The sequence below is a fragment of the Salvelinus fontinalis genome, chromosome 2, assembly GCF_029448725.1.
Source record: "Salvelinus fontinalis isolate EN_2023a chromosome 2, ASM2944872v1, whole genome shotgun sequence".
Lineage (NCBI taxonomy): Eukaryota > Metazoa > Chordata > Actinopteri > Salmoniformes > Salmonidae > Salvelinus > Salvelinus fontinalis.
The window spans coordinates 81,141,077-81,167,831 of NC_074666.1; the positions used below are offsets into that span (position 1 = coordinate 81,141,077).

The 26,755-nt window shown below is 42.2% G+C and overlaps 2 protein-coding genes across 3 annotated transcripts; one reads left to right on the forward strand and one right to left on the reverse strand.

Moving 5' to 3' along the window:
- Positions 1–5,005: 5,005 nt before the first annotated feature.
- On the reverse strand, positions 5,006–13,386 carry LOC129828640 (coatomer subunit zeta-1-like). Of its 2 annotated transcripts, XM_055889737.1 has the most exons (10): positions 13,279–13,386; positions 11,649–11,717; positions 11,416–11,500; positions 10,486–10,577; positions 9,795–9,850; positions 8,981–9,058; positions 8,630–8,681; positions 7,637–7,675; positions 6,765–6,797; positions 5,006–5,855 (listed from the first exon to the last, which is right to left on the reverse strand). In XM_055889737.1, the coding sequence occupies exons 1-10, from the start codon at positions 13,336–13,338 to the stop codon at positions 5,808–5,810; spliced, it is 612 nt and encodes a 203-aa protein (XP_055745712.1). In that variant the 5' UTR covers positions 13,339–13,386; the 3' UTR covers positions 5,006–5,807. The 2 variants fall into 2 exon arrangements, with proteins under 2 accessions (XP_055745712.1, XP_055745719.1); XM_055889744.1 differs by lacking the exon at positions 6,765–6,797.
- A 230-nt stretch (positions 13,387–13,616) lies between these two features.
- Positions 13,617–26,676, forward strand: LOC129828622 (endoplasmic reticulum membrane sensor NFE2L1-like). Its single transcript, XM_055889710.1, has 6 exons — positions 13,617–14,151; positions 15,687–16,466; positions 22,076–22,231; positions 22,905–22,994; positions 23,091–23,249; positions 23,396–26,676. Exons 2-6 carry the CDS (start codon positions 15,921–15,923, stop codon positions 24,719–24,721), a joined length of 2,277 nt encoding a protein of 758 aa, XP_055745685.1. The 5' UTR covers positions 13,617–14,151; positions 15,687–15,920; the 3' UTR covers positions 24,722–26,676.
- Positions 26,677–26,755: the final 79 nt, after the last annotated feature.

The window sequence follows — 26,755 nt, forward strand, 5'->3', positions numbered from 1 at the left end:
CTTTCCTCTCTCACTCCCTCTCAATTTCACTCCCTGTGTATTTTCTCTCTTTCACTCATTCCATTTCTCTGTATTTTTCTTTCTCACTCACTCTCTCTCATATTGTAGCCTATCCCTGTGTGAAACCCCCTTGTCAAACTCCCACTCCCACTTAGGCTTTGTCAGTGGGAGTCACTGGGATGGGGGCTAGGGAGGTTGTGTTGCCAGAGAGCCCTCCTCACTCTCTCCATCTTCCCCCCACCTCATTCATCCTCTCACCAGTCACTGGCAGCTTTTTGAGGGCACATTTTGACTGATGATATGGCCACTTCTCTGAACTCAAGCTGCTTAAAGATCATACAACCTAAATAAGCTGTTGTCTTTTTTAGGTATTTATGGCAACGGGTGGCGTTGTGGGTTTGTGGTTCTCAAATGAAGTTGGCTGTGAAAGGCATTTGTATTTTTTTAATCTCTCTTCATATTTACTGTATATATATATCTATACATTTTTACATGTTTTATTATTTTACTTTTCTCTGATTAGCTCTGTGGCTGAAACCAATATGAATTCATAATTTTACTTGGTAAGCCTATATGATAGGCCAAGGCCTATCGGTCTATCAAGCCATACAAAAACAATTAATATCTGATGTGTATTAATGAGTCTGTTTAAATGTAATTATGGGGCTATTGCTAGCCTACAGTTGTTATTTTATTCTTCCTCTCGTGAAGTTGAACTATCGCTGACCTTTCAGCATTCTCTTCTGCCTCTGTCTGATATGAGATGACGGAACCACGTGTTTGTGTGTGTTTTATTGCCCATACAGTTCAGACAGTGGCGGAACGTGAACACATTTGAGAAAACGTCCGGTAAACAGATGTTAGTAGGCTTTAAAAAATGATCTCATAAAAAGGCCAGCTGGGTTGCTTTTGAGTTCGCTGGTGACAGATGGAGATGTATCTGATATCTATTAAAAACACTCACGCCTCGCTTCCAAATAGGCCATAATGGATGTTGCGAGTTTCCTGAGGATGTGGCACACGTGCGTCGCGTGCTCACAGTCAACTGGTGCGTTGATGAAGATAGCTTGTGCTGAGTGCAGCGAAGGACAATAGAGATAGAGGATGTTATGACGGACCCTTTCGCTCAGGAAATGTATCATCCTCTGTAATTATCCAATTAATGCCATGTAATGCCACAGACTGGAATATATTCCGGAATTCATCTGATAACATTGAGGAGTTTACCACATCAGTCACCAGTTCCATTAGTGCATCGACAACATGACCATACAAAAATACCAACCAGAAGCTATGGATTACAGGCAACATCCACACTGAGCTAAAGGACAGAGTTGTCGCTTTCAAGGAGTGGGACAATATTCCGGACGCTTATAAGAAATCCAGCTACGACCTCTGACGAGCGATCAAACAGGCAAAGCGTCAACACAGGGTTAAGATCAAATCCTACTATGCCTGCTCTGACGCTCAACGAATGTGATAGGGCTTGCAAACTATCACAGATTACAAAGGGATACGCAGCCGCAAGCTTCCTAGCAAGGCCGCAGAGCTAGACAGAATACCAGGACGTGTACTTAGAGCATGCGCTGACCAGCTGGCAAGTGTCTTCATTGACATTTTCAATCTATCCCTGACCTGGTCTGTAATATCAACTTGTTTCAAGCAGACCACCATAGTCCCCGTGCCCAGGAATGCCAAGCTAACTACCTAAATGACTCCCGCCCAGTAGCACTCACATCTATAGCCATGACATTCTTTGAAGGCTAGTCATGGCTCACATCACCCTGGACCCAGTCCAATTCGCATACCACCCCCACAGGTGACCAGCCTTTCAAAGAAATGTCATGGCTATAAATGTGAGTGCTACGGGATGATTGTCTTTTAGGCAGGTTAGTCCCCTCAAAGCTCATCACCAAGCTCAGGACTCTGGGACTGAAAACCTCCCGCTACAACAGGATCGTGAACTTCCTGACGGGTCGCCACCAAGCGGTGAGGGTAGGCAACAACACATCCGCCACGCTGACCATCAACACGGGGCCCCTCAGGGGTGAGCGCTGCTTAGTCCCCTCCTGTACTACCTGTTCAGCCATGACACCATGGCCGAGCACGACTCCAACACCATCATCAAGTTTGCTGACGACACGACAGTGGTAGGACTGATCACCGACAACGATGAGGCAGAGCTTCAAGTTCCTCGGTGTCCACATCACTAAGGAATTAATATGCTCCACAAAACACCCACACAGTTGTGAAGAGTGCGCGACAGCGCCTCTTCCCCCTACGAAAAGACTTAGCATGGGCCCTCAGATCCTCAACAAGTTCTACAGCTGCACCATTGAGAGTTTTGACTGGCTGCATCACCGCTTGGTACGGCAACGGCAAAGCACCCAACCGCAATGCGCTTACAAAGGATGGTGAGTTCGGATCAGTACATCACTATGTACTGATCATTTTGTAGGAAAATGTAAGGCTAAACTTAGGAATTCCTTTTCTGTTGATGATAGCAAGCTGTCCAGGCCCTGAGGCAGCAAAGCAGCCCCAATCCATGAAGCTCCCTCCACCATACTTTTCAGTTGGGATGAGGTTTTGATGTTGATGTGCTGTGCTGTGCCTTTTTTCCCCCACACATAGTGTTATGTGTTCCTTCCAAACAACTCAACTTTAGTTTCATCTGTCCACAGAATATTTTGCTACTGGAACATCCAGGTACTCTTTGCGAACTTCAGACGTGTATCAATGTTTTTTTTGGACAGCAGTGGCTTCTTCCGTGGTGTCCTCCCACGAACACCATTCTTGTTTAGCATTTTACGTATCGATGACTCGTCAACAGAGATGTTAGCATGTTCCAGAGATTTCCGTAAGTCTTTAGCAGACACTCTAGGATTCTTCTTAACCTCATTGAGCATTCTGCGCTGTGCTCTTGCAGTCACCTTTGCAGGACGGCCACTCCTAGGGAGAGTAGCAACAGTGCTGAACTTTCTCCATGTATAGACAACTTGTCTTACCGTGGACCGATGAACATCAAGGCTTTTAGAGATACTTTTGTAACCCTTTCCAGCTTTATGCAAGTCAGCAATTCTTAATCGTAGGTCTTCTGAGATCCCTTTTGTTGGAGGCAGAGTTCACATCAGGCAATGCTTCTTGTGAACAGCAAACTCACATTGTGTGAGTGTTTATTATAGTGCAGGGCAGCTCTAACCAACGTCTCCAACTGATTGGACTCCAGGTTAGCTGACTCCTGACTCCGATTAGCTTTTAGCCGAGGGGTTCACATACTTTTTCCATGTTTAAATGATGTATTCAATAGACAAGAAAAATACCACAACTTGTGTGTTATTAATTTAAGCACACTATGTTTGTCTATTGTTGTGACTTAGATGAAGATAAGATCACATTTTATGACCAATTTATGCAGAAACCCAGGTAATTCCAAGGGGTTCACATACTTTTTCTTGCCACTGTAGCTACTTCAATGACCTCGTACCCCTGCACATCGGCTCAGTACTGGTACTCCCTGTATATAGCCATTTGATTTTGACTCTTTATTGTTATTTGTTATTCCCTGTGTCACTATTTCTATTTTATCTATAAATTGTTTTGAAAAAGGACCTGTAGCCTATGTTTCTGGAAATTGCACTAAACCTAATGATAATGAAAAAAAAACACGATAGGCTATAAGCATAGGCCTACCTTACAAGGCACTAGTTCTAGGCAATCCATGATGAGATGGAAATATTCCTCAAATATTTGATTGGACTTTAATGATATCGATTGTCATGGTAGTTTTTCATTCTGATACTATGTCAACGATATCCCTATCAGTGACTTTTCATTGGGGAGAGAGGAAATTGCTCCACATGAGATGCTGCAAGGCGGTGATAGGCCACTAGATGGCAGCAATGGCATGGTTGGGGAAACTAATCCTTGGTGGGCACAGTGTATGCAGACAGGTTTTATCATCAGGCCGATTATAATTATGAGCAGGCAATTTCATGCGTTCAATAAAATATTTTTCGTTTTTGTTGCCGTTAAAACTAATGAATGGACCACTGTCGCCTAGCATAATGTATAGCTTACATACCCTGCGTAGTGAATATGTTGCCTTTGTCTTCCTATTACACATTTATTTCCATATAGGTACATTTAAAAACGCCAGATTGACAAGCGTTTTGTAGCGTGTGTAGCCTATAATAAAATGTTTCAATTATAATGCAATTGTGATGCAATTATAATGCAATTCAAACGAAAATAGGCTAAACACGAATGGCAGTAACATTGCATATAACATCGTAAACTAAAGATTTAGAGTTAATAAGATTCTTTAGAGGTGTAGGCCAAATAAAGAATTTCATCCGTTTCCGTTTCTTCCATCCTTATATGAAAGTAGCAGGTGCTCCTTGTACATTTGAACAATTATTCATTTTAAAAGAGAACTACATGCCCTCTTGCCTTCAAACTCGTTCAACATTATCATTTCAAAATCGAAATAATTCTTAAACCTATAATGTTTTCCAAGTATATAATATCGTACCAGTTCTACCAATTCCTAAATCTAAAGCATCGCAATGTAATCTAAAATAGGCCTACAAGCAACTTTTGTATGCTAATCAATTTGTTTACATTTACAACAGACACATCTTCATTGTCCATGCATAATTTCACGTAATATTGAAACAATTAACACGATATTTAGCACAGAGTGATATGGAATATAGAAAGCTCCACCCTGCACCAGACACGTCCAATCACATTTTGAGATTTAACATCTGAAACGCTTCATTGGCTCTTGATATGAAGGCGGGGGATGTTGACGTAAGACCACAACGTCCAATCAAAACCGACACCACACCCCATTTCTCATGACTATTCACAACTGAATTTACCATTGAAAATATTCATTTTAAAAGACACTGGGCTACAGCCTTCACTGCTCACAGGAACCCTTTTCGAGGAAACAAGAAAAAACAGTGTCAAATTAGGTATGATATATAAGGAACAAGAGCCATTTTGACAACACAAAATATACATTTTAATTAGCTTGACAACAGGCAGACTAAATTTGAAAAAAAGCTGTCAATAGAAATCAACAAAGCGAAATATTATTAGCCTTTCTTCTTCGTTGGCGTTAAAAATGGAAATATTAAAAGTGTATTTGTCCATCAGTCTAGTAACAAAATATGTTATTCTTATAGTTCTAATGGTATTCAGTGCTTTAGAAAAAACATAGGCCTACCTACGCCAACTTCGTTTTAGTATGAACACAAAATAAATCTAAAACATAAATTAACCTGGGGTAACCTGACTTTCAAATAGAAACAGGACTACTGTAACACAACACAGGCTATTGCATTTTTCTGTTAAACTTACAAAGCTTTAAAAATGTAGTATAACATAACTTTAAATATGAAGTTCTCTGTAACATAACTTCAGAATTATTGAAGCCTAAGCAACAGTTTCCCAAGTTGTGTAGGCCTGCACACATTACAACAAAATGCAGTTGTTTTCTTGGTTTGGTTAAAACATTTCTTAACAGAGTATTTTGGTGAGTTGAGGGAAATTAACAAAATCACATGCTATAATCTAGCATAATATCTTCCGACTTATTGCAAATCAAATAAATTAAATAGATTATTTCCAATATAATACATACAAATGTCAGCTTGCCTTCATATGAAAAATGCCTATATTTGCCACTAAATACAGCCTATTTAAGCATAAAACGCTAAATACACCCTTTAATATTTACACATAAATTCGTACTGTCCATTCCACTCTTAGACATTTGACCTTTGGACAAGCGGTGTAGATCATTTGAGTATTGACCACTTTATTTGTTCTTTGGCAGACTGCATTATCTGGAGAGAAAAAACCCAGAAAGAACACTTTTTCAGATTGAGTGTGGAAAAACAACACAGATCATATAGTATATAGTATGCAGTGTGTTATATTTATTGTTCATTGTGACACACTTCAACCAGTAGGTGTCACTATTGTATTAATGTGAATTTGAATGGAACTGCTCACGCATTCATCATTTACATGAAATATGAGCTCCTTAAACTTGCAAGTGTAACATCAAACGTTGTACGTGTATTTTGTGTAGTAGACACAAAAAAGTGACAGTCAGCTTCTCTGAGCAGACTTAAATGTATTTCCATCTTGCTTAGAAACACAATTTAATACTATTCAACATCGGCAATGACCTGATGCAAGTGTGCCTCGGTGATTTATAAATGTCACTCTTCCTGCTAAAATGAAATTCCACAAGAGAAACAAACTGCATTTTTTGGGCTGTTGAAACAGAGATGCATAGCATAAAACGATGCACCAGGGGGCGCAAGGAACCCAGCTAAAATTATGAACTTGTGTCTAGTGTTTACTGTCTACCTCCAGTCATTTACTGTTTTGTTTATTGTTTAAGGTTTATTGTCTAGGTCTAGTGTTTTTATATAGGCACCATGACAATTCCATTTCTATTAGAGGATCAAAAGGTATTGTCATTGACGTTTGGTTCCAACAAGGGAGAGAAACTGCCACAAGACAAATCGTTAATAGCTTTGGATATGAACCCTTCCTTGCAAGCAGGGTCTGACTCAGGAGTACAGGGCAGTCTGAAAGTCACACATAGAGATGACCAGTATAGAACAGTCATGATGTGTCCATTCTATACACTTCATATCTATCTGCAACATTCTGGTCTTCTGAACACACCCCAAGAGACTCAAAATGTCCCATGTTGGAGGGTGAGGAGTGAGAGGACTTACATTGGAGGTCATTGCCAATTTGTCCGTAATGTGCTGTGAGGGTTAAAGTAGAGGGTTAGGAGAAGAAGGAAAAAGGAAGTAACAGGCAGAACATTGCATGAAGGTAAGAGCAATTCAGCAGTCATGTTGATCATGCAATATGGCCCATTCTATAATTTACTATGCAGGTGTGAGCATGGCATCAAATCTAGATGCAGGTTAGTACATGCTGGCAAAGCTGGCAAAATGATATTGAAAGCATTCTGTATGAATGCAGTGTGTTTGGCACTCATAAAGAATACATGATTCAAATTGATGAATCTATGTCTGAATGCAGTGACTTTAGTCAAATGGAGAAACCCTATTGTAGTATGATGACATGTCATATAACTGGACCCTATCCTTTAAATCAACCTTCAAACAATCATGTACTATGAGTAGTAATATTTCATCATTTTCAAATGGAACAATACTGGGAGACAATTATCCATATATTGTGTACTGTGGCTTTATTCTACAGAACATTTAGTATAGAAATGATGAAAATGGGTAACTGGAAAGACACGAATCAGGGTTGGGGTCAATTCCATTTCAATTCCAGTCCATTCAGGAAGTCCACCAAATTCCAATTCCAAAGCATTGAAGATAATTGGAATTTTGGTGTACTTCCTGAATTGACTCAAATTAAAAATGGAACTGACCCCAACCCTGATAAAAATCATGTTATAGTTTATATGCAATTAATGTACTGTGTATGACAGTAGAATAGAAGGTTATGTCAACAGGTGTGAACTGAAATTAATGGCTAAAGCTGTATCAATGGAAAAGATAATCATAGTCTATATATGCAGTGACATTGCTTTGTGTGTGTGTGCGCTTGTGTATGACCTCACCTGAGCCACACTCTGCTCTGACAGTGGGTTCTCATCCGCCTGGAATAGATACAGTAAAAGAGGGGACATGACGTCATAGCAATCACACACACCAATCACACACACCATTAGGGGCTATATGTGTGTAAAGAGTCAAGCACATAAACTAAGCAACTACTAAGATAACATACCCTTATAACAATCATTTGATGCCTTGCGTTGCTAATGTAAATGCACTCTGACACTGGTGAATATGTCAATGACCACCGCAATCCAATCAAAATGGCTGCCTCACACAAGGCATGCATTGTGCAAGGGAGTACTACAAAGGGCCCTGCTGCTCTTAAAGTGTACCAACACCTATGGTACTTCCTGGAACCCCATACGGACTCCTTGAAACACTCCGGGTAACCTCAGTCTAACCACTGACAAACCCAAGCAAGACAGACTTAGTGGACGGTTGTTCCAACGTTGTGAACCTAAAGTGGCATGCTCTCTCACCATGCAGTTACCTGCACTGGATCACCCTCCCTCCCTCCCTCACCCCCTTCCTCACTCGCCCTCTCTGGTTGTAGGGGCAGCCTGTTGCTATGCACACTGGCTTCTGTCCGTCTGTCCATCAATGTTACCAACGATGTAATCAAAGAGGTCGAAGCCGAAGGCTTGCTCTGAACCATCCAGCTGACAGTGTGAGGAGATGGGTGGGGTCGGGGGAGAGAGAGGACACATGTAAGAGGAAGATGGACTTGGGTGTTGAGAGGATGGTGGGGAGGGGGGGGGGGGGGGGCTGAAGACTGGCATTTGGTGTTGTGACATCAAATAAGTTAATTAATTTTCCTCAAACATACAGGTTATCAGATTTCACAACAATCCACTAAACACAATCCCTACCTCAGTCGGTCCGAAAATATATTCATTTCCTATAGTCATCTGTGTCTTCGAGTATTGTAGCCATATCAGAATCTATGTATTCATCCATATAGTAGACACAGTCAGTGATTGTAGATGTCTTACCCTGTAATTGACCTTCTGGATGACCTGTTGGGGGTCGCTTTCCAAGATCACCCTGGTAACACAATGGTAGGGTCAGTAACTCAGAGAAAACAGAGAAGATATTGTACCAGTAACTCCCACCTCCATCCCATGAATGATACAATCAAAGTTTATTGGTCGTGTACACAGTTTAACAGATGTTATAGCGGGTGCAGTTAAATTATTATGTTAATAACTCCTAATGAGGCAGTAAAATTTTAAACAAGGACACAAATAATTCAACATTATTTCAAAACAAGAAATGTGGGAAAGAATCCAACTATCAACACAAATAGCAATGCAACAGTAATCCAAATGCAATCTATACGTTACCCCCCGTCGATAATTTCGTCCACTACTAAGAAGACTCCGTCCATGTTGTCCAATAGACACCTTCTCTCCACATTTTTCCTGGAAGGAAGAAAACTTGATTGACGGACTTGAATTGTAGTTAGTACGTGGAGCCCAATCTGTGATTGGGTCTCGTATTATTGCCTTGTGACCAGAAATGTAGGGAACACTACTGCTCATATCACCTTAGGCTATTCTATACATTTCAAACACTGACTTAAATTAACTTCCTGTAGTACCAGTTGTCAAGGTTTGAAATGATACTAAACAGTTGGCTTCTTCTTTTTTTAAATAGGAGAAAAACTGCATGAAATGAGTAGAGAGAGCAAATAGATGAATTCACTCTCTCCCTACCTGCATTGCTACTGCATTGGTTTCTATGGTAACGGCTCCAGCCCCTGTCAAGCTGTTCCACTACACTGAGAAGGCTCTGGGTGTGTCACTGTCATCCTATCATAATTTAACCCAAAAATAAACAATCACTAACTTACTGCGGGCATCAACTGTTTCGGTTCCCCATATTTTGAACGCATGAAGGAAACAATTACACCAGAGTTACTCAAATAAGAAATTAACTTTTCTAATTTTATTGACCTGTCCCCATATTTACAAGAGCGATGTTTTCACTAATTATTTACCCCAAAAATGTTGAATAAATCGTTTCTTGCGTGGCTGTTGACTTTGTTACGTTTTTCTCCTCGATGTTTCCACAATCGTTAGCCTCTAAAAGGTTGACTGACCTCCTCACATTTTAAAAGTGAAGTTACTTCAACATAGACAACACTTGACCGCTTACCTTAGGATTTGACCGAGGGACTCAAACAGACAGTTCAGTACAGCCATGAGCATGAGCTATAGGAAGAGAGAGCGGTGCAGTGGAGGAGGGGAGGATGAAAGGAAAACAAGATAATTGAGAGGTATAGATGGAAGCCAGGAGAAATAAACAGAGAAAGGGTGTGGGGAAGAGAGAGCAAAAAAAGTCAGGTGTGGTTGAATCACTCTGCTTGTTGTATATAAATGCTGATATGCCATAAAGGGACTGCTCTTTTGCTAGTGGAGGCAGCGCTTTGTGGATTTCACCAGACAGAGGTTGCTCTCCGGTTGTGTGATAAAACAAAGGTGTGGTTGAATTTATTCTGCCACTGAGTCTTCTTGTTGTCTCAGCTTTTCAGGCACACGTGTGTGTGTGTGTGTGTATATATACACACACACACATGTATATGGGGGGGGGGCTTCCCCAGTGATTTTTACCCATGCACCACTACTGCAAATTACATGTTGCTATCTGAGATCCGAATTCTAAATTGATATGCGACGGCTTAACTCAGACTTTGTGTGAATTATGCATTGATGTCAATGCAAGATTAGTGCAAAAACTTGAGTTGCATGCGGACTGCGGATCTCAAGTCAGGATCCGGGCCATGATGTAGTCTTTGAAGCACCAGTCTAGCCTTGTACTCCTTCTGTATCTGAAGCACATTACCTACCTCATTCTCCTGTGCACTGCCCGCCACGTAGAAGAACAGGTCAATGCTGCACTTATACACAATCGTCATCCCCTCCACGAAGGCAATCTCATCTGCTTAGAGAGAATGAGAGAGATAGAGATAGAGAGCGAGACAGAGCGAGAGAGAGCGAGACGCTGAGATTTCAAGGCACCAAGTGATCTTTATTGACATGTGAATAAGGTGTGGATGTGCTTTAACATATACAGACATACCCAAGTGAGAGGTTTCATGGATGTCGCCAATAATGGAGGCTTTCAATTTAAATGAGTGTTGTCATATAACATGCTAATCTCCTATGTGTGTGGGGAAGAAGGGATGGAGAGGAAGGAGGGATATCGAGATAGAGAGTGGGCATCCTCCTTAGGGGCAGGTGGACCCGGGGTGTCAGATGACTGCTGTGAACTTCATTGGAACAAAAGAGTGTGAGAGCTGTCTGTCGCTGAACTGGTTCCCTCCCCTTTTGTTCACTGTAACGTGAGCTTGGGAGGACTGAAGAACCCAGAGGAACCAATACGGTTTCTCAACTTTTAGACAAACTAACCAATGAGGGATGAGCCACAGGCTAATACTATACAGCTAACACTGCCTCATGGTTTTCTAGACAGAAGGTGTATGTACAACGGGTCGTGACCTAATAATGCTTTACACACAGTTTCCTTTTGACGAGAAGCCAAAGAAGACTGGTACATATATGCAATGATTTACATTATGATCCTGTTGATACTGATTTCACTGACAGTGCACATCTTCTCAACTCTCACCACATTGCTAGAAGCTTTTTAAAAAAAAATAATAATAATCTTAGTGGTTCATTAAAACTATAATATGGAACAGAATATCAGGCCTCAAGCTCAACTATCCACTCCAATAGTCTCCTGAGCAGGGACATTTTTATGGGGTAAAACTTACTGTCAGCTTTGTGTGTCTTGTTGAAAACGTTATTTTCAAAGTTCTTCTGCTCCTTCATGGAGGGGTAGAGCTCTTTGTCATAGTACTAAAACACAACAAAGACAGACATTAGATTCATTAGTTATGATTAATACACCATCTACAACAAGTGCTCATTTGGGGCAGGTCTCACAATGTCGACTCCACAACAATAACAAATGTGGGTCGCTATTGGACAACTGTTATTAGCATACCTTTGATAGAAGTCTATTACCATCGTTATCCAGAATGAAGACCGCTTTCACTGTGTACAGTGAGGGTTCCTGAAAGACAGTATGACCACATGTTGACCAGAATCAAGGACAATTAGCATTTTCATAGGACCTAGGCATACTGAACACATTCCTAACAGTTATTACTAGAGCATTGATGATGATGATCATGATGATGAAGATGATATTGGTGATGATAATACAGTCAAGTTACTCAAAAACATGAGGAAAACGACAATATCAGGAAGAGGTGTATATGACGATGGTCCCAGATCCTTCAGTTATTTCCATCCCACGGTGTCTTGGTTGAACCGGGCCAAAGTTCTGTTATGCACTGACTACCACAGACTCAGAGCCTAAGTGTATCACAGAACTTGGGCCAGGAACATCACATTCAGGACTTTAGAGTTGAACTGGAGGAAAAGTCCAAACCAGTCATCCAGGTGTCTATGGCAATTAGAAACAGTCAATAGTGGAACTAATTCCTTGAACAGTTCAATGAGGTGCAGGTGTCAGGTAACAAAACCTATGGTCCTTTGTGCAACATTATTTTACGCATTAACAGTGAAAATCAATATCAAGAGTGCATAACTTATTGAAGTCCACATCCAGACACTGTACTGTGCAGCCATAATGACTGCCTACTAACAAAAAACACTGCAATTTACATAGAGCAATACATTAGTTAAAATGATATCAGTAAAAAAAAAAAGTGTATATAAACGAGAGAGATCTTTTGAGGCTGGGGTCAAGTACTGTAAAGCAGGTGTTAATCAAAGAAAAGTAATTGCGGCCTTGTCCAGCGCTGCTTGTATTATTCATTTAAATTAGTTTTTTTTTTTTACTGTAAAGTCGAAGCGTAAACGTTAATTTATCTTAGTACAATGATAATTTGTCTAGAGTTTAGCTCAAAACTGTAAAATTATTCTATACATATTTTGTTTGAAAAACCCACCTGTGGAATCAAGTTTTTGGTAAGCGTAAAATGCTGCGCAACGCACCTCCTCCGGTTGAAACCAAATATCGTAGACGTGGCACACAATATATTCAGTGTTCACCCTTCAATGCTTGGGCAGTGTGATGTCACAGTTATAGTAAAAGTATAACGGATAACCGACACCTCATGACATTAATTTAAGTGTAAATCATAACAAATTGAGTTATAATATCAGATATGTGACATGGGGTAGCTTTTCAGACAGTATGACCCTCTCTCTGGGATAACTTGGCAACTGTTCGAGTTTGTACAACAGCAATTGCCCATTGACGAGGAAAAAGTGCAACACATGTTGCTGCTGGTTGTGGAATTTCAGTACGCTACACTCAAATAGCGCATAGACTACATTCAGATTACAACGATAGTCGTGCAGAATACAGTACCTCCTAATGTCTGCTATCATACCTGAAAATATTAGATCCAGCCAGTCAGAGACCATAAACAATCACTTCTTAGGCTGGCCATACTGCAAAATTCTGAATACAACATCTTACGCAGCAAAGGGCTATAATGAATACTATTCAAGCAATGGCCGACGAGGCCTAATCATGAGTTTGCAAGGTAATGCTCGTTTAGAAATATGTTTAAAGCGCCATATCCCTACCGCTTGCTTACCAGAGACGCGATCTCCATAGTGGTTCTCTGGTGTTGACGTGGACAGGTTTGAGCTGTCATTCTAGAAGACCTCGCAAAATCCTCTGACTCATGGGTGGGCGGATCTTCTGCAGGCCTGGAGGCGGCTCCGCGAAACCAAGCCCATCATTCGGCCATGTTGGCTCCCTCTAGTTCGTGAATGATGTTAGGTCCTTGTTCTCTAGGAACCACAATGGTGTCAGTTTCTTATAGCGGTGCTTTTACGCGTTTCTCCAAAATTAACACCGATGAGGTTTTTGGTGACTTCACCTAATTCATATGACCAAGCAGTGCATTATGGGACATTATGCATATAAATCCTATCAGTAGTATATTTAATCGCATGTGTTTAGTACATGTCATACATGAACTACTCTTGTTACAAGTGATAGCCTACTTTATTCTAAAATATGTGATTCAATCCATGTTGCGAGGCTTGTCTGGATTACCCAGCGCGGATGTCATTATTTTCTAGTTCATTCTAGCACGGCAGATGGCAGCAATGCACATAGGGATGGATTGACAGACAGCACAGACAGTATGATATTCTACTTTGGAGCCTGCGCACCGAGTGGCTGTGTGTGTGTGTTTAGCCATTGATTTGGCAGGGTTGGGAGGTATAGTCTATAGAGGGGCATGGTTTTTGACGCCGCAGAGTTATAGAAAAAATAAAAGTGAAACGGTAGGCTTTACGTCATGTAGGGTGGGGACAGCGAACTGCGTGGTGAACTGAGCAGGGTTTAAAAGTCTTCTCTCTCCGATTTGGAGTCAGAATACAAAATCTTCCAAAAGGATTGGGTTTGCTGCTTTTCCACTGATGTGCCTATTGTTGACAACTTTTGTCTCCATAGTCCGGTAAGAGAATCAAAACAAAACAAGACACTGACATTACCTACACTCGTTTGTGTTATTTGGCGGTTATGTCGGCCTAATATTGGTGTTATTAATGTAAATAAATATGTAAACAGGCTATACACATTGTAGACCTTAAATTGAGATGAAGTGGAGTTTATGGCACAGTTAATAATAACAGTTAATAACAGTTTTACATTGGATATTCAGTTGCTGGACCCATTTCTATTTGCCAATTAAAGTTGAAAACTTCTGAAGAACGTGGGTGAAAAAGTATTGTCAACAGTCTTTAGATCCTTGACGTTCATACATAATTCCAGATCTTTTTTAATGAACCTCTAATGATTTCGCGGGATCGTTCAGTGCCTTTTGATGAAGTAGCCTACAAGTTAAATTCTCAACGTTCTTCCTGTCAGACAGCTTCATGTTCAGTAATTTAAACCATATTTTGTTGAACAGTCTCCTCATATGACACGATGTTCCATGCAGGAACAACGGCATATAGCGGAATACCATTCATTGGTCACAAGTTTATTTACATGGCATAATACATTACAAACAGTAGTCTACAGTTGCCGAAGTAATGCTGAGGAAATGTGTTGTGAAGTTATTCATTGACCCATTGATTGGCAGAATATGCTTGTTATTTCCCGGGTAACAGTGTGATTACATCATGTGGTGTAACCTTCACCACTGTCTGTCTAGTACCCGCCCTGGCGCTATCTACCAAACAATTTCTAGAACGAATAGAAGGAAATAGGTCGAAGTGAAGTCACTGGTATCTGTTGATAACAAGAACACTTCCCTGTTTGTTATCTTTAGGGAGAATGTTTCAAAATTCCCAATGTGTCATACTCTTATAAGTGTACAACAATCTTATATAGGGCAGACTTAAGCCTTTTGGGGGCCCAAAGCGAGATTTGGTTGGGGGCCCCCCACCTCGCTCAAAACATTTTAGTGCCCCCCCTCTTGACAGTGGAGAGAAAAATGGAAGTTTTAAAGTTAATTTCCTGCAACTCTACATATTTTGCCATGGGGCAGAGAAAAAAACAAAACTGTTTTACGGCAAATTTCCTGCAATTCTACACATTTTGCTATGGGGTGGAGAAATGTCTACTGTTTTAGAGCACATTCATGCAATTCTACACATTTTGTAATGACTTATGCCATATTAATATAGTATCTGAGTGAGAATGACTAACAAAGTCATTGGGGGCCCCGTGGGGGTCAGGGCCCACGTGCCCAGTCGGTATTCGGCCATGATTACTAACTACTAATCTAAAAATATTTTATTTTTGGGTTGTGGGCACCCTAACGGCCGGAGGCCCTAAGCGACCCTGATCTATGCCTGGAAGTGGCCCTGATATTATAGCAGTGTTGAATTCAGCAGCCTCTTCCTCTGCTATTACATCAATTACGTTGGATTCACTACTTTTTCTTTTATGAATGACCATTTCAATGTGATATTCCTTTGAAATAACTTGTCAATTAATTGTATTATCTAACTTTATTTTTTCATGTTGTGTTTGTCTGTATAGGATTTAACGATATTTGGAAGAGTGAAGAGGAGAGGATACAGAACTTTTTAATTTCACCATAGTGTCTATTTTGGTGTATCCTAAATAGCCTTATTGAAACTTGAAGCTATAGATAACCCGTCAACAGACAATAAGTCATCGGAGGCTTACACTTGGCAATTTTCCACCCCACCACGTCTCCATTCCCTTTCCCCTCATTTCTTGCACTCACCCTGTAAACTCCGAAGACAAGACATGGTGTGTCTGAAGAAATATTTCACAGAGGGCTTGATCCAGGTAGCTATCCTGCTCAGTCTGGTTGGCGTCAGAGTAGATGTCGGCCCTTACCTGCCCCCCTGGAACGAGATGATCTTGGGCCCCACCTCGGCCCTCACCCAGACTCAGTTCCACAACCTCCACAACCAGCTGGATGGCCAGGACCTCCACCCCAAGAGTGTAGACCTGGACGGCTTCTTCACAACCCGGAGGCTCCTGGGCTGGGTCCGCTCCCTGGACCGCCTCCGGGTGCCTAGCTCGGAGCTAGAAACCTGGCTTGTGCGGCGCGAGCCTGATGCCCTGGTGGTGGGGGCTCCTGGTCAGCCAGCCCCCCTGGAGGGAGGGGCAGGTGGGTTGGAGGATCATGCGGGTGACCAGGTGGAGTCGGTCATGAGGTCAAGCGTGGTGGCGGGGTCGCAGGAGTCGGGTTACGGGCCAATCAGAGAGGACAGTTTGGACACCACGGCGCCGCTTCTAAGAAGAAGCCATGAGGAGGAGGATGAGGATGAAGATCTCTATGAAGAGGTAAACTATGGTGAACTCTTCTACACTCTATGTCAGTAAAACCAGTGGCAGCATAGAGTGGTGTTCAAGAGAATTGGCTGTGTCAGAGCTTATTCAATGTTCAAATACAATGCCGTGCCTTAAACATATGAATTCCAACCTTAGATACACAATAGTGAACTACATTACTGCAAACCAGTCTAAGACTCTGCCACTGGAGAAGTGTGTTCAATTAGGCAACTATCAAACTGTTGATTTACAGAAGGCAAGCGATACGCCTGTCATATATCATTAGGGATCAAGGGCGGGATATACTGGAGGCTGAGATCACTCTATAAAAGGAGGCTTAACTGGGAGAGAAGAACACCCTTGTATGAAAACAGCCTTTCAGTAAACAGAGTGGGGATTCCCACCCTCCTCGGATTCAAGCAAGTGAAAGCTTCCTGGTTGTATTTGCTGTATCATGCTGTTCATTTCAAACCTGCATAAGAGATTGCAAGATATTTACAACTCCCTTAATTTACAGCATTAGGGAATACATCTAAGATTGCAAGTCAAGATTGAAGTGTAGGTTACTTTTCAGAATAAGTTTTCTGATAACTAATCCTAAAGGCCCGTTCAGACTGTACGATTTTAGCCGTTTTATGCCACAATTTCCACGTTGTGCGCAAATTCTTAGGTTGTAAACGATTGTCAGACGTCTTGGCTTATTCAGTGTGACTAGCAAATCAAATCAAACATAACTTAGCAGGCGTAAAAGACATTCCTGAAATTAGACCCCCTACCTACTGGTCTTGACGAGAAGGGAAAAAATGTTGGGGGAGGTTCCATTCTGCACTGTTCAACCAATCTAGTAAATGTGGAGGAGGAGTTAAAATGGAGTGTAGCCTTGTTAACATCCAAAAGAGGAAGTCACAGGCTCTTTCCATTTCCCCTGAAAACCGGAACATCCAGTTGTTGTGTGACAGGGTCTAGGTCTGACGATTTAAGTACCACTATGTGCGGTCGTAGCCTCCGACAAAGTGTTGAGATTTATCGTGTAGTGTGGCTGGTGTTACAAACCAATCCCAGTGACTGACCAATAGGAACACAGCAGGCACTGAGTGTGCACACAATAATATGATTGAATAGTCAGATTAGTATAATAGTTTGATTTAAACGTTTACATGCTTTGCAAGAAGAACGATTTCTCTAATAATCTTTACATGACTTCAGAAATCAGGTTACCTAATGGGATTTTGATAAATGCACAAAATCGCAAATCAAAATAAACGTTTTATCACAGTGACATGTTATTTTTGGGAAGCATGTTTGATTCTGTGAAAACAATTAGACACATAATTTCAGTGTTTCTGAACTCCCTTCACTAGTGCATACGCGTGGGAGACTTGCACTGCTGGTGCTGGCACATGCGCTGATCAAATACACCGCTGCAGTTGGTCTAGCTTACGTCAGCTGACGTAACCTCTCAAGCCAATCGCAGAATGTGATGACAAAACTGAAGCAAATCATACAATCTGACCAGGTTGATAAAGATTTTGATTTGGTAGCCTGTAAAAGACTGAATCCGACACAGTGTGGGAAGGCCTGAAAGTGAAATATTTTTCATGTTATAACGTTTGTTTTATTCTAGTAAAACAGTTCAGGGAATTGTATATTAGGCATGGTGTTTGGTGGGCTGACCTCTTCAGATTTCAAGAGGGACGCAGAAGTATAATATCCAATATGACGAGGCAAATTATTTAGGTCATTAGTCAATGTTTATTCTCTGAGAACTTGCTGAACTTGAAAACAAGACATAAATCACTTTAAAGACAGGAAGAATATCAACAGTCTTGTTTTATCCAGTCTATTTTTGATAAGTGTGGATATCCAACTGTATTGCAACAGTTACATTTGTTTAATTGTAAGAAATTAGAATTAACCAAAGTCACAACCCATCATTATGTTTTAGCATTTGCTCACTTTTGTTCGAGCCTGTGTTTTGGCACCCAAAACACTCATTGAGCAATGGTTTTGGGCATTGAATGACAGAATCACGAGTTAACGCAGCAACGTGCTAAAAGCTTAGCTGGACTTCCCCTTGTTTTTCAACAGCTGACAGAGAGCTGCTTGTTGATATGTTCAAATAACTGAGGGGTGCGCTGGCCAGGCCCTGGCTGCTGTGTGTCAGGGGAAAGTAGACCAGAGAGGGGTGTGTGACTGGAAATGTGTCCCACTTTAGCCACTGGCTGTTCAGATTTGCCCCATACATACAGCTTTCCACGCCCATCGCAGCCCAGCTGATTTGGTGTAGGAATAAACTGGCTGGCATAGTCATCATAAGTACACACATTCTGTGTAGGCTAATTGTATTTGTACACCAATCATATTTAGAAGTGCAATCACAATAATATTTACATTTACTATGGAAATAAAAGTATCAGAAGATACCTAAAATATTACGGTTAAAACATGTATTTATTTATTGAATATTGCTAACACGGGGGACAGTTCTTTTCTGCTCTAACTTAGACTTTGAAGGGGAATTCCCAAATCACTTTAATTTAGCACTGAGGCACACTATTAGTCACTTTGGGAGTGTATGGAGTTTTCAGTCACTGTAGGGTCTAAATATATATCTGCTTGGCAACATGCCTTAGTATGCGCCCTACACTGGACTCATCAACACTCCATAATGAGCTTGTTTTGAATTGGGAAAAGTATGAGGGTTGTCTTGTTTTAGTCATCTGCGTGTCATTGCTATCTCCTGGCTTCTTTCTTTTGGGCCATTTGACTGCGTACCCAGTCTCAGCCACAATGACTGCAGACACCGGAGGCTTTAGTTTTAGCCTCCCAAATCAGCTGCCACTCTCAGGGCAGAGAAAGTGGTGTCATTTGGCCTGTCCAATGTCACAGTTGACCAAGTATGCAGTTCAGACTGGACATGTAGCCCTGTTGGCTATTTCTGGACAGGAGGGCATGTTTCTTGGCATTGCTAACTGGTACTCAGTTCAAAATTGACATGCATCATGTTTTCCTACCAACCCCCCATGGATGTATTCCTGCTGAAAAATATTTGGTTTTGGAACATAGTTATGCTCTTCCTTCCATCGATGGTTATGCTTTCTGGGTCAACCAAGATCCCAGTAAGTGACATTGAACTGACCATCTGAGACTAAGTTAGGGGCTGCAATCGTCATGCAACAATTCAGACATACTGATAATCTTAGTTCCCTCCAAGGAACGAAGCGTCCCTGATAATGACCTTCACCCAGACTAACTCATCCGGGAAGTAGCAACCGCACGGAGACAGCTGGGCTGTATTTTTTTTAAACTCCAGCTGCATCATATTATGGCAGGAATTTGTGGTACTGTCCGGGGCATGCCACGACATCTCCCCCTCTTATAGATGTTGTTATTGGTACAGGGCTAGGCTGGACATGTCTAAAGTGCCAGACATCACCAGTCCTACAGTATTGTTTGAGGAGAAAGGTCAACAAAGCTTCCTCTGGGATACTGCTCTGTGAACCCTTTGCCCTCCCCTCTCTCTATGCATTCATACAGAGAGAGGGGTCAAGGACCTCTCCTAAGGCCATGAGCTATAATTAAGCAATAAGGCCGGAGGGGGTGTGGTATATGGCCAATATACCACGGCTAAGGGCTGTTCTTAGGCCACAGCCCTTAGCCGTGGTATATTGGCCATCAGTGGGGCGGCAGGTAGCCTAGTGGTTAGAGCGTTGGTCCAGTAACCGCAAGGTTGCTAGATCGAATCCCCGAGCTAGGTAAAAATCTGCCATTCTACCCCTGAACAAAGCAGTTCACCCACTGTTCCTAGGCCGTCATTGTAAATAAGAATTTGTTCTTAACTGACTTGCCTAGTTAAAAAGGTTAAATAAAAATATCACAAACCCCCAAGGTGCGTTATTGCTATTATAAACTGGTTACCAACGTAATTAGAGCAGTAAAAATAAATGTTTAGTCATACCCGTGGTATACGGTCTGATATACCTCAACATTCAGGGCTCGAACCATTGACTTTATAATTTGTCTTAACTTCCCGGACTTATTATTCAGTTCTATTACAACTAATCTCTGCTCTATTAACTTGACTTGCTCAATGAAACACTGAAGTGCTGCCAGGCTCATTTGTCTGAGCCTCTCAGGGCAGTAACATTGTGACATGTCAATATTGTGGAAGGTGGCAAACTGACGTCAGTGTTGACTCGCCAGCTCGGCTGTAACTACAGATGTTTGTCTTAGAAACTTGGACTCGGAGTGCTTTGTAGGTATATTTCACTCAGAACATTGCCCCTTATGACCACAGCTTGTTTGTTTTGTAACACAAGGTGGCATCATTCTAGCACACATTCATACCTTTGATTTCACAATGCTTGTTTACTAGCTTAGGCTAGTAGTATATCACCTCTTCAGATGGGCACATGTATATGTATAGCCCTATACCCAGAGCCCTCTGGACCCCATCCAATGCCCAAATCTGTCCAGAGCAGTCTTCTTTGCCCCCTCCTTACCTAGCAATTCTCATGTTGTGAATATGCTTGAGGAAAACATACTGTGCAATCCCTTCCAGGTACACATTGACCCAAACCCATAAGTGATTGCAGAGTAGCAGGACCACAGGCCTCAGAGAATGGTCAAAGGCAGGGGTTGGAACCAGTTCAGGAAACAGAACAGAAAAGCACACCAAAAAAATTGAGAAAGGGATACAGAACCAGGAACAAAAGTGATCTATATTCTTCCGGAACAGAACCTTTATTTTCTAACCTTGAGAGCCGGTTAATAATGTTATTTTCTGTTACCAAAATATTCCTAATGTGTAGTATATCATTTCAGTTCCAACCCCTGGTTCGACAACATTTGACATGTTGTCAAATACTGTTCAAGGGGTCACAAGATCAGAATGTTCCAAACAGTCACTAAACAGCCAAACAGCCAGTTTCACTCAGGTTGCTGTACTGTAAGGTTAGAATCGGGGCATCACAAATGGCAACATCCCGAACTCCTATAGTCCCTTTCGGTGGAGGGCGAGAGGATCAGCTGCAAATTTAGAACTGGTTTAGGGACATGACTGGAACAGTTGGTATCACTAAGCTCCAACTTAAGGAAAAGGTTAAGTCTATTCATAGCCATCTCACTGTTTGTATGCAATGTCTACTAATGTATGGGCCTGTATGGCAAAAATAAACTGTAGTAGATTAAATACAAGGTGGCTGCGATCCCCTTTCTCTTTTTGTCTTATCTAACAATACTGCCCTACCGAGCAAAAAGGCAGTAACTGCTCATAGCGTGGAACTGAGGAAAAAAATGGCTTTTATTTACCTTGGTTTCACAGTAACCTTATGCAGTTACTGCTAATATGACCCCCATTTTCTCAAACACAATAGAGGCAGGATACATGTCCACATGATTAAGCACGTATTTAATGCAGCAAAAATGACTAATTTTCAACCAAATGAGCAGTTACTGCCTTTATGCTTGGTAGGGCAGAATAGTACAGCGAGAACTTGAATAAAACATACAAGGATACATAGGGCATTGTATGGATGATTGATTTTTATAGTTAATATGCTTAATAAGGTGTAGATAACATCGCTACACCTGACATTTCAATTATTATCATGTGTTCACAGGATACAGATATGCTTTGGCAGGATCACTCTGATCTTGGACGTCATCAGAGGCCTGAGGAGGAGCTGGTGGGGGACACCTGGAGAGAAATCTGGAGGGATGGTGGACGCTTTTACGACCATGCGAATAGAGAACTCGCACAGGATTTATCTGATCAGGTGGGACTCAGTCCTGAGGCTTATAGAATGTCCATTTGTCATACATACCTGTACCCTTGGACTTGTTCTTAGACATCCTGGTTCAATTATGTTATAAAACGCACATGTTGAAATGTAAGACATGGTGCACTTTGGGAAAGAGTAATGCTCCGGTTGCTTGAAACCAAATATGAGTTTTCTATCCTGGCTGTGCGTCGTGAAGCAGGATAGAGTGTTTGGGGTAGATGAGGTGGAGATGGGAAGCAGTCTTCCCATGTCTGTACAATAAGAACATAACCCAGAAACCTGCAGTTCCTAACCCCAATCTCTTGCACTCCTATGGGTTAGAAGAGACCTGAAACTCTTGCTAATCCACTATACCTAATTTTGGAAACAGGAGCAGCCACATATCATTAAAAGGAATTTGCACTCATCAGTGGTGTATAGCTAGAGCATGAGTTTCCTTGACCCAAGGAGAAATACAGTACAGTGAAATGAAATTAACATTTGATACCACACTACAAAACGTTTCAGATAAAGCCACGCTGTTCCAACTGTTGAGTTTTACCCTCTTGCCATAACATGTTCTGTAAAAGCCTAATCATTTCCACCATCTGCATCAGTTCAGCTCAGAAGAAAAGGAACCATTGTCACCATCCAGTTAGCTCTCTGCTCACTCCTGTTCTCTTCTCAGTTTGCCAGCTTGGAAGCTCAGTCCTCAATGTCCTTCCAGGAATGTCTACAGCTCTTGGAAGACACCTTCCCTTTTGGAGAGGAGACAGAGGTACAGTACAGTTTTATTTGATGGGACTAGGGTAAGAGATGAACATTGATATGTTTGTTAACCACTGGATAACCATTGTGATGTTTCTGTTTTTAGCTGTCAGACCCAGTTGGCGAAGATCGGAGGGAAGCCGCCAGCGGAGAGGACCCAACCCCTGTCCGAGAGCTTCTTCTGTCCCCCCTGCTGTCCCACGAGGATCCCTCTCTGGACTTGGAGCAGCAGTGGCGTGATATTCTCGCCACCATGGAGCCAGAAGTAAGTCCTACGTGGTTTCTGATTTTATCCCCTTCACAAAATCATAATTTATTTAAAATGTCAATAAGTGTATAAACTTTGAAATACCCTTGCCCTGAAAGTAATTCAAAATAAATGTAATCCAACTTCTTGTACTATTTTGGAAGGATATGGATATGGACCATGGCAGAGATGCAATGCAATCTGGATCTATTCAGAGTTCCAGCTTGATGGACCCCGTTCACCAGGATGTCAGCCTTCATCAGGCAATCCTGCCCGGAAGCAGCCAGGATAGTTACCCCTTCAACTCCAGCTTTGGGGGCAGTGTTCCCCTGGAGGCCCCACTCCAGCCAGCCCTGCTCAGTCAGTCCTCCAGCGGACCTGACTTTGACCTTAACTTGACCTTTGGCCCATCTGACCTGACAGATACCACTCTTCCTTTGGCACTCAATGGCACAGTTGGCAACCCCATGGCTTCCATTCAGTCAAGCCTCTTTCTGGAGGAACCAGTCCTGCCTAGCCCACTCGGCTCCCTATTAGGTGATGCCTTGCTGGATGAGGTTAGTTTCCTGGACCTGGCTCTGGAGGAAGGCTTCAACCCAACACAGGCCTCCCAACTTGAGGAGCTAGACTCGGACTCTGGACTTTCTCTGAACTTCAGCCACAGCCCTGCATCCCCTAGCAGCTCGGAGGCATCCTATTCCTCTTCTTCATCATCTTCATCATCTGACTCTTCTGTGTTTTCTGACGAAGGGGCTATGGACTACAGCTCTGACATGGAGGTTATTGTGACGCGAGAGGAAGGTGCCGTGGGAGGCTACTCCCCAGAAGTCCGTAAGATGTGCAGCACAAGCTACCAGAAGCCTGGGCGTTTCAACAACCTCCCTTGGTTGGAACAAGTGGGCCACGACCATACCTACAACCAGCCAAGGGCCACCTCTCCCACGCAGGGAAAATCACGTTACAGCAAAACCTATGAGCATGACATTTCCGATAAGCTTTGGGGCCGTGATGAGCGCCGGGCTCTCGCCATGAAAATCCCCTTCTCCAACGATCTCATTGTCAACCTGCCTGTGGAGGAGTTCAACGAACTTCTGACCAAGCATTGTCTCAGTGAGGCCCAGCTCAACCTGATCCGAGACATTCGCAGGCGGGGCAAAAACAAGATGGCCGCTCAGAACTGCCGCCGACGCAAGCTTGATGTCCTGTTTGAGCTCGAGGAGGGAGTAGAAGGATTATGCCGCCACAAGGCCCGTCTGTTGAAGCAAAAGGCAGAGAACCTTCGCTCTGTCCGGGAAATGAAGCAGCGGCTCAGTGGTCTTTACCAGGAGGTTTTTTCCCGTCTGCGGGATGAGCAAGGAAGACCCTTGCCTGCCACTGACTACACCCTCCAATTTGGAAATGATGGACAGGTCCTACTTGCTACACGGAACAGTTCAGCCAGTGAGCAAAACCGCAAGCCCCACAAGAAACAGAAGAACAGAAAAAAGTGAACATTTGTTGGGTGTGCAGTTTGGTGTAGCACTCAAGGAGTCGTTTGACAAGGGGATGGCTGTAAAGAGTCAAGAATTTCTCACAATAAGAGGAAACTGAAAAGGAAAGATGTAAGAGGAAACCTAAATCAGTTTAATATGCTCTGATAGTTTATTTGCTGGAAAGGACATGTAGCACAAATATGATCATGCAAGAATCTTGTGAGCATCTTGGAAAAACAAAGGGAAAACCTGTCTCAGGAGCAACATAACTGTTGGGAGGACCATGTCAGCCTTCCAAATAAATACAGTACATAAAACACTAAGGTGACAAGGAGGAAGGGCTAACCTACGGCCTTCAGCCAACAGAGACAAGACTGGGCTCTTGGCGCAATGCGGGCACATTGCTGTCCCGGTCTTCCAGTGCCTATATGTTGAGGGTAGGCCTAGGTTCCTTGAAGTCATCACTCACCGGACAGTTTATTAGGTACACATCTAGTACCAGCTCAGAGCCACTTTGCCTCCAGAACAACCCGAACTCTTCGGTGCATGGATTCTACAACGTGTCGGAAACGTTTGTTGCTCAATTGGTATCAAGGAAAAACATTCCCCACACCAGCTTGTACCAGGCAGGATGGGTCCATGGACTCATGCTGTTTATGCCAAGTCCTGACTCTGACGCAACAGGAACTGGGATTCAACAGACCAATTTTTTTCCAGGCCTCAATTGTCCAGTGTTGGTGATGACATGCCCACTAGAGCCACTTCTTGTTTTTAGCTAATAGGAGTGGAACACGGTATGGTGTCTGCTGCAATAGTCCATCTGTGACAAGGATGAACAAGTTGTGCGTTCCGAGATGCCGTTCTGCACACCACTGTTGTACTGCAGCATTATTTCTCTGTTTGTGGCCCGCCTGTTAGCTTGCACCATTCTTGCAATTCTCCTTTGACCTCTCTCATCAACGAGCTGATTTCGCCCACAGGACTGCCGTTGACTGGATGTTTTTTGTTTGTCGCACCATTCTCGGTAAACCCTAGACACTGCTGTGTGTGAAAAGCTCTGGAGGGTGGGAGTTTGAGATACTGGATCTGGTGAGCCTGGCACCGACGATCATACCACGCTCAGGTCACTCGTTGCCCATTCTAACGTTCAATCAAATAGTAACTGAATGCCTCGATGCCAATCTGCCAGCTTTACAAAGCAAGCCTCAGCCACAAGACTCACTGTCTGTAGGAGTGATCCATTTTCATGAACAGGGTGGTGTACCTATTCATCCTGTTATAAATTGACCGGTGAGTGTATACCCAAGTAAAAAGGACAGGGGAGCCTGGTTGAGAACAAAAGGGAACCAAAAAGATTTGCTCCAGTCTAAAAACTGAACACAAGTTACCATTAACTGGTGCATTATGGCTGTCAGTGAAGAAGTTGGATAGTGCTTTTAGTAAAGCCTTAGTTACCCACACAGCTATCTGTGGTTCTCAGGGGATGTGACTACATGACATGATGCAGACAATGGTACAATGATATTCAGGAAATAGACTGGTTTAAAGTACCTGAATATAATATTTACTCAGGCCGTGCCAACAATATTGTGTTAATGATATGGTTGTGGACTTTTATTTGTAACAAGTTGAAATTGAATGCCTTATCACCGGTATCATACTGGAATATAACTTAATGCTGCATAAAATATCACAGCATTTTCATAAATGTTAAAAAGTCAAATGTATGAAATGCCACTACAAGTACTGTGATTGTGGCTTTACACTACTTTTATGCTTTGTCAAGTGTCCAATCAACAGAAAAGTATAAAAAACAATTTAAAACCCTGAATTAGGTGCTTTATGGTATTATTGGTTATAAAAGAACAATATTTTGTTTTTGGAGGTTCTCACCTCATTCTGTTTCCTACTTTTGAGTACTTGCTGGCAACCAAGGGATATTACTTTTGGGTGAATAAAACATTTTCAACATACATCTTTTTGATCCCTTTTGCCTTGACGATTGAGTGATATTACTAATAATACTTATACGTACTAAAGAATTACAAGTTA

Excerpts from the sequence above, each read along its gene's own strand:
- LOC129828640 (XM_055889737.1), bottom strand. The coding sequence starts at position 13,338 with ATGACAGCTCAAACCTGTCCACGTCAACACCAGAGAACCACTATGGAG. Across the intron at positions 10,578-11,415 it reads CAAGACACACAAAGCTGACA|ATGAGATTGCCTTCGTGGAG; the intron begins GTAAGTTTTACC and ends CTCTCTAAGCAG. Across the intron at positions 9,851-10,485 it reads GCAGTGCACAGGAGAATGAG|CTCATGCTCATGGCTGTACT; the intron begins GTAGGTAATGTG and ends CTCTTCCTATAG.
- LOC129828622 (XM_055889710.1), top strand. The coding sequence starts at position 15,921 with ATGGTGTGTCTGAAGAAATATTTCACAGAGGGCTTGATCCAGGTAGCT. Across the intron at positions 16,467-22,075 it reads ATGAAGATCTCTATGAAGAG|GATACAGATATGCTTTGGCA; the intron begins GTAAACTATGGT and ends ATGTGTTCACAG. Across the intron at positions 23,250-23,395 it reads TCGCCACCATGGAGCCAGAA|GATATGGATATGGACCATGG; the intron begins GTAAGTCCTACG and ends CTATTTTGGAAG.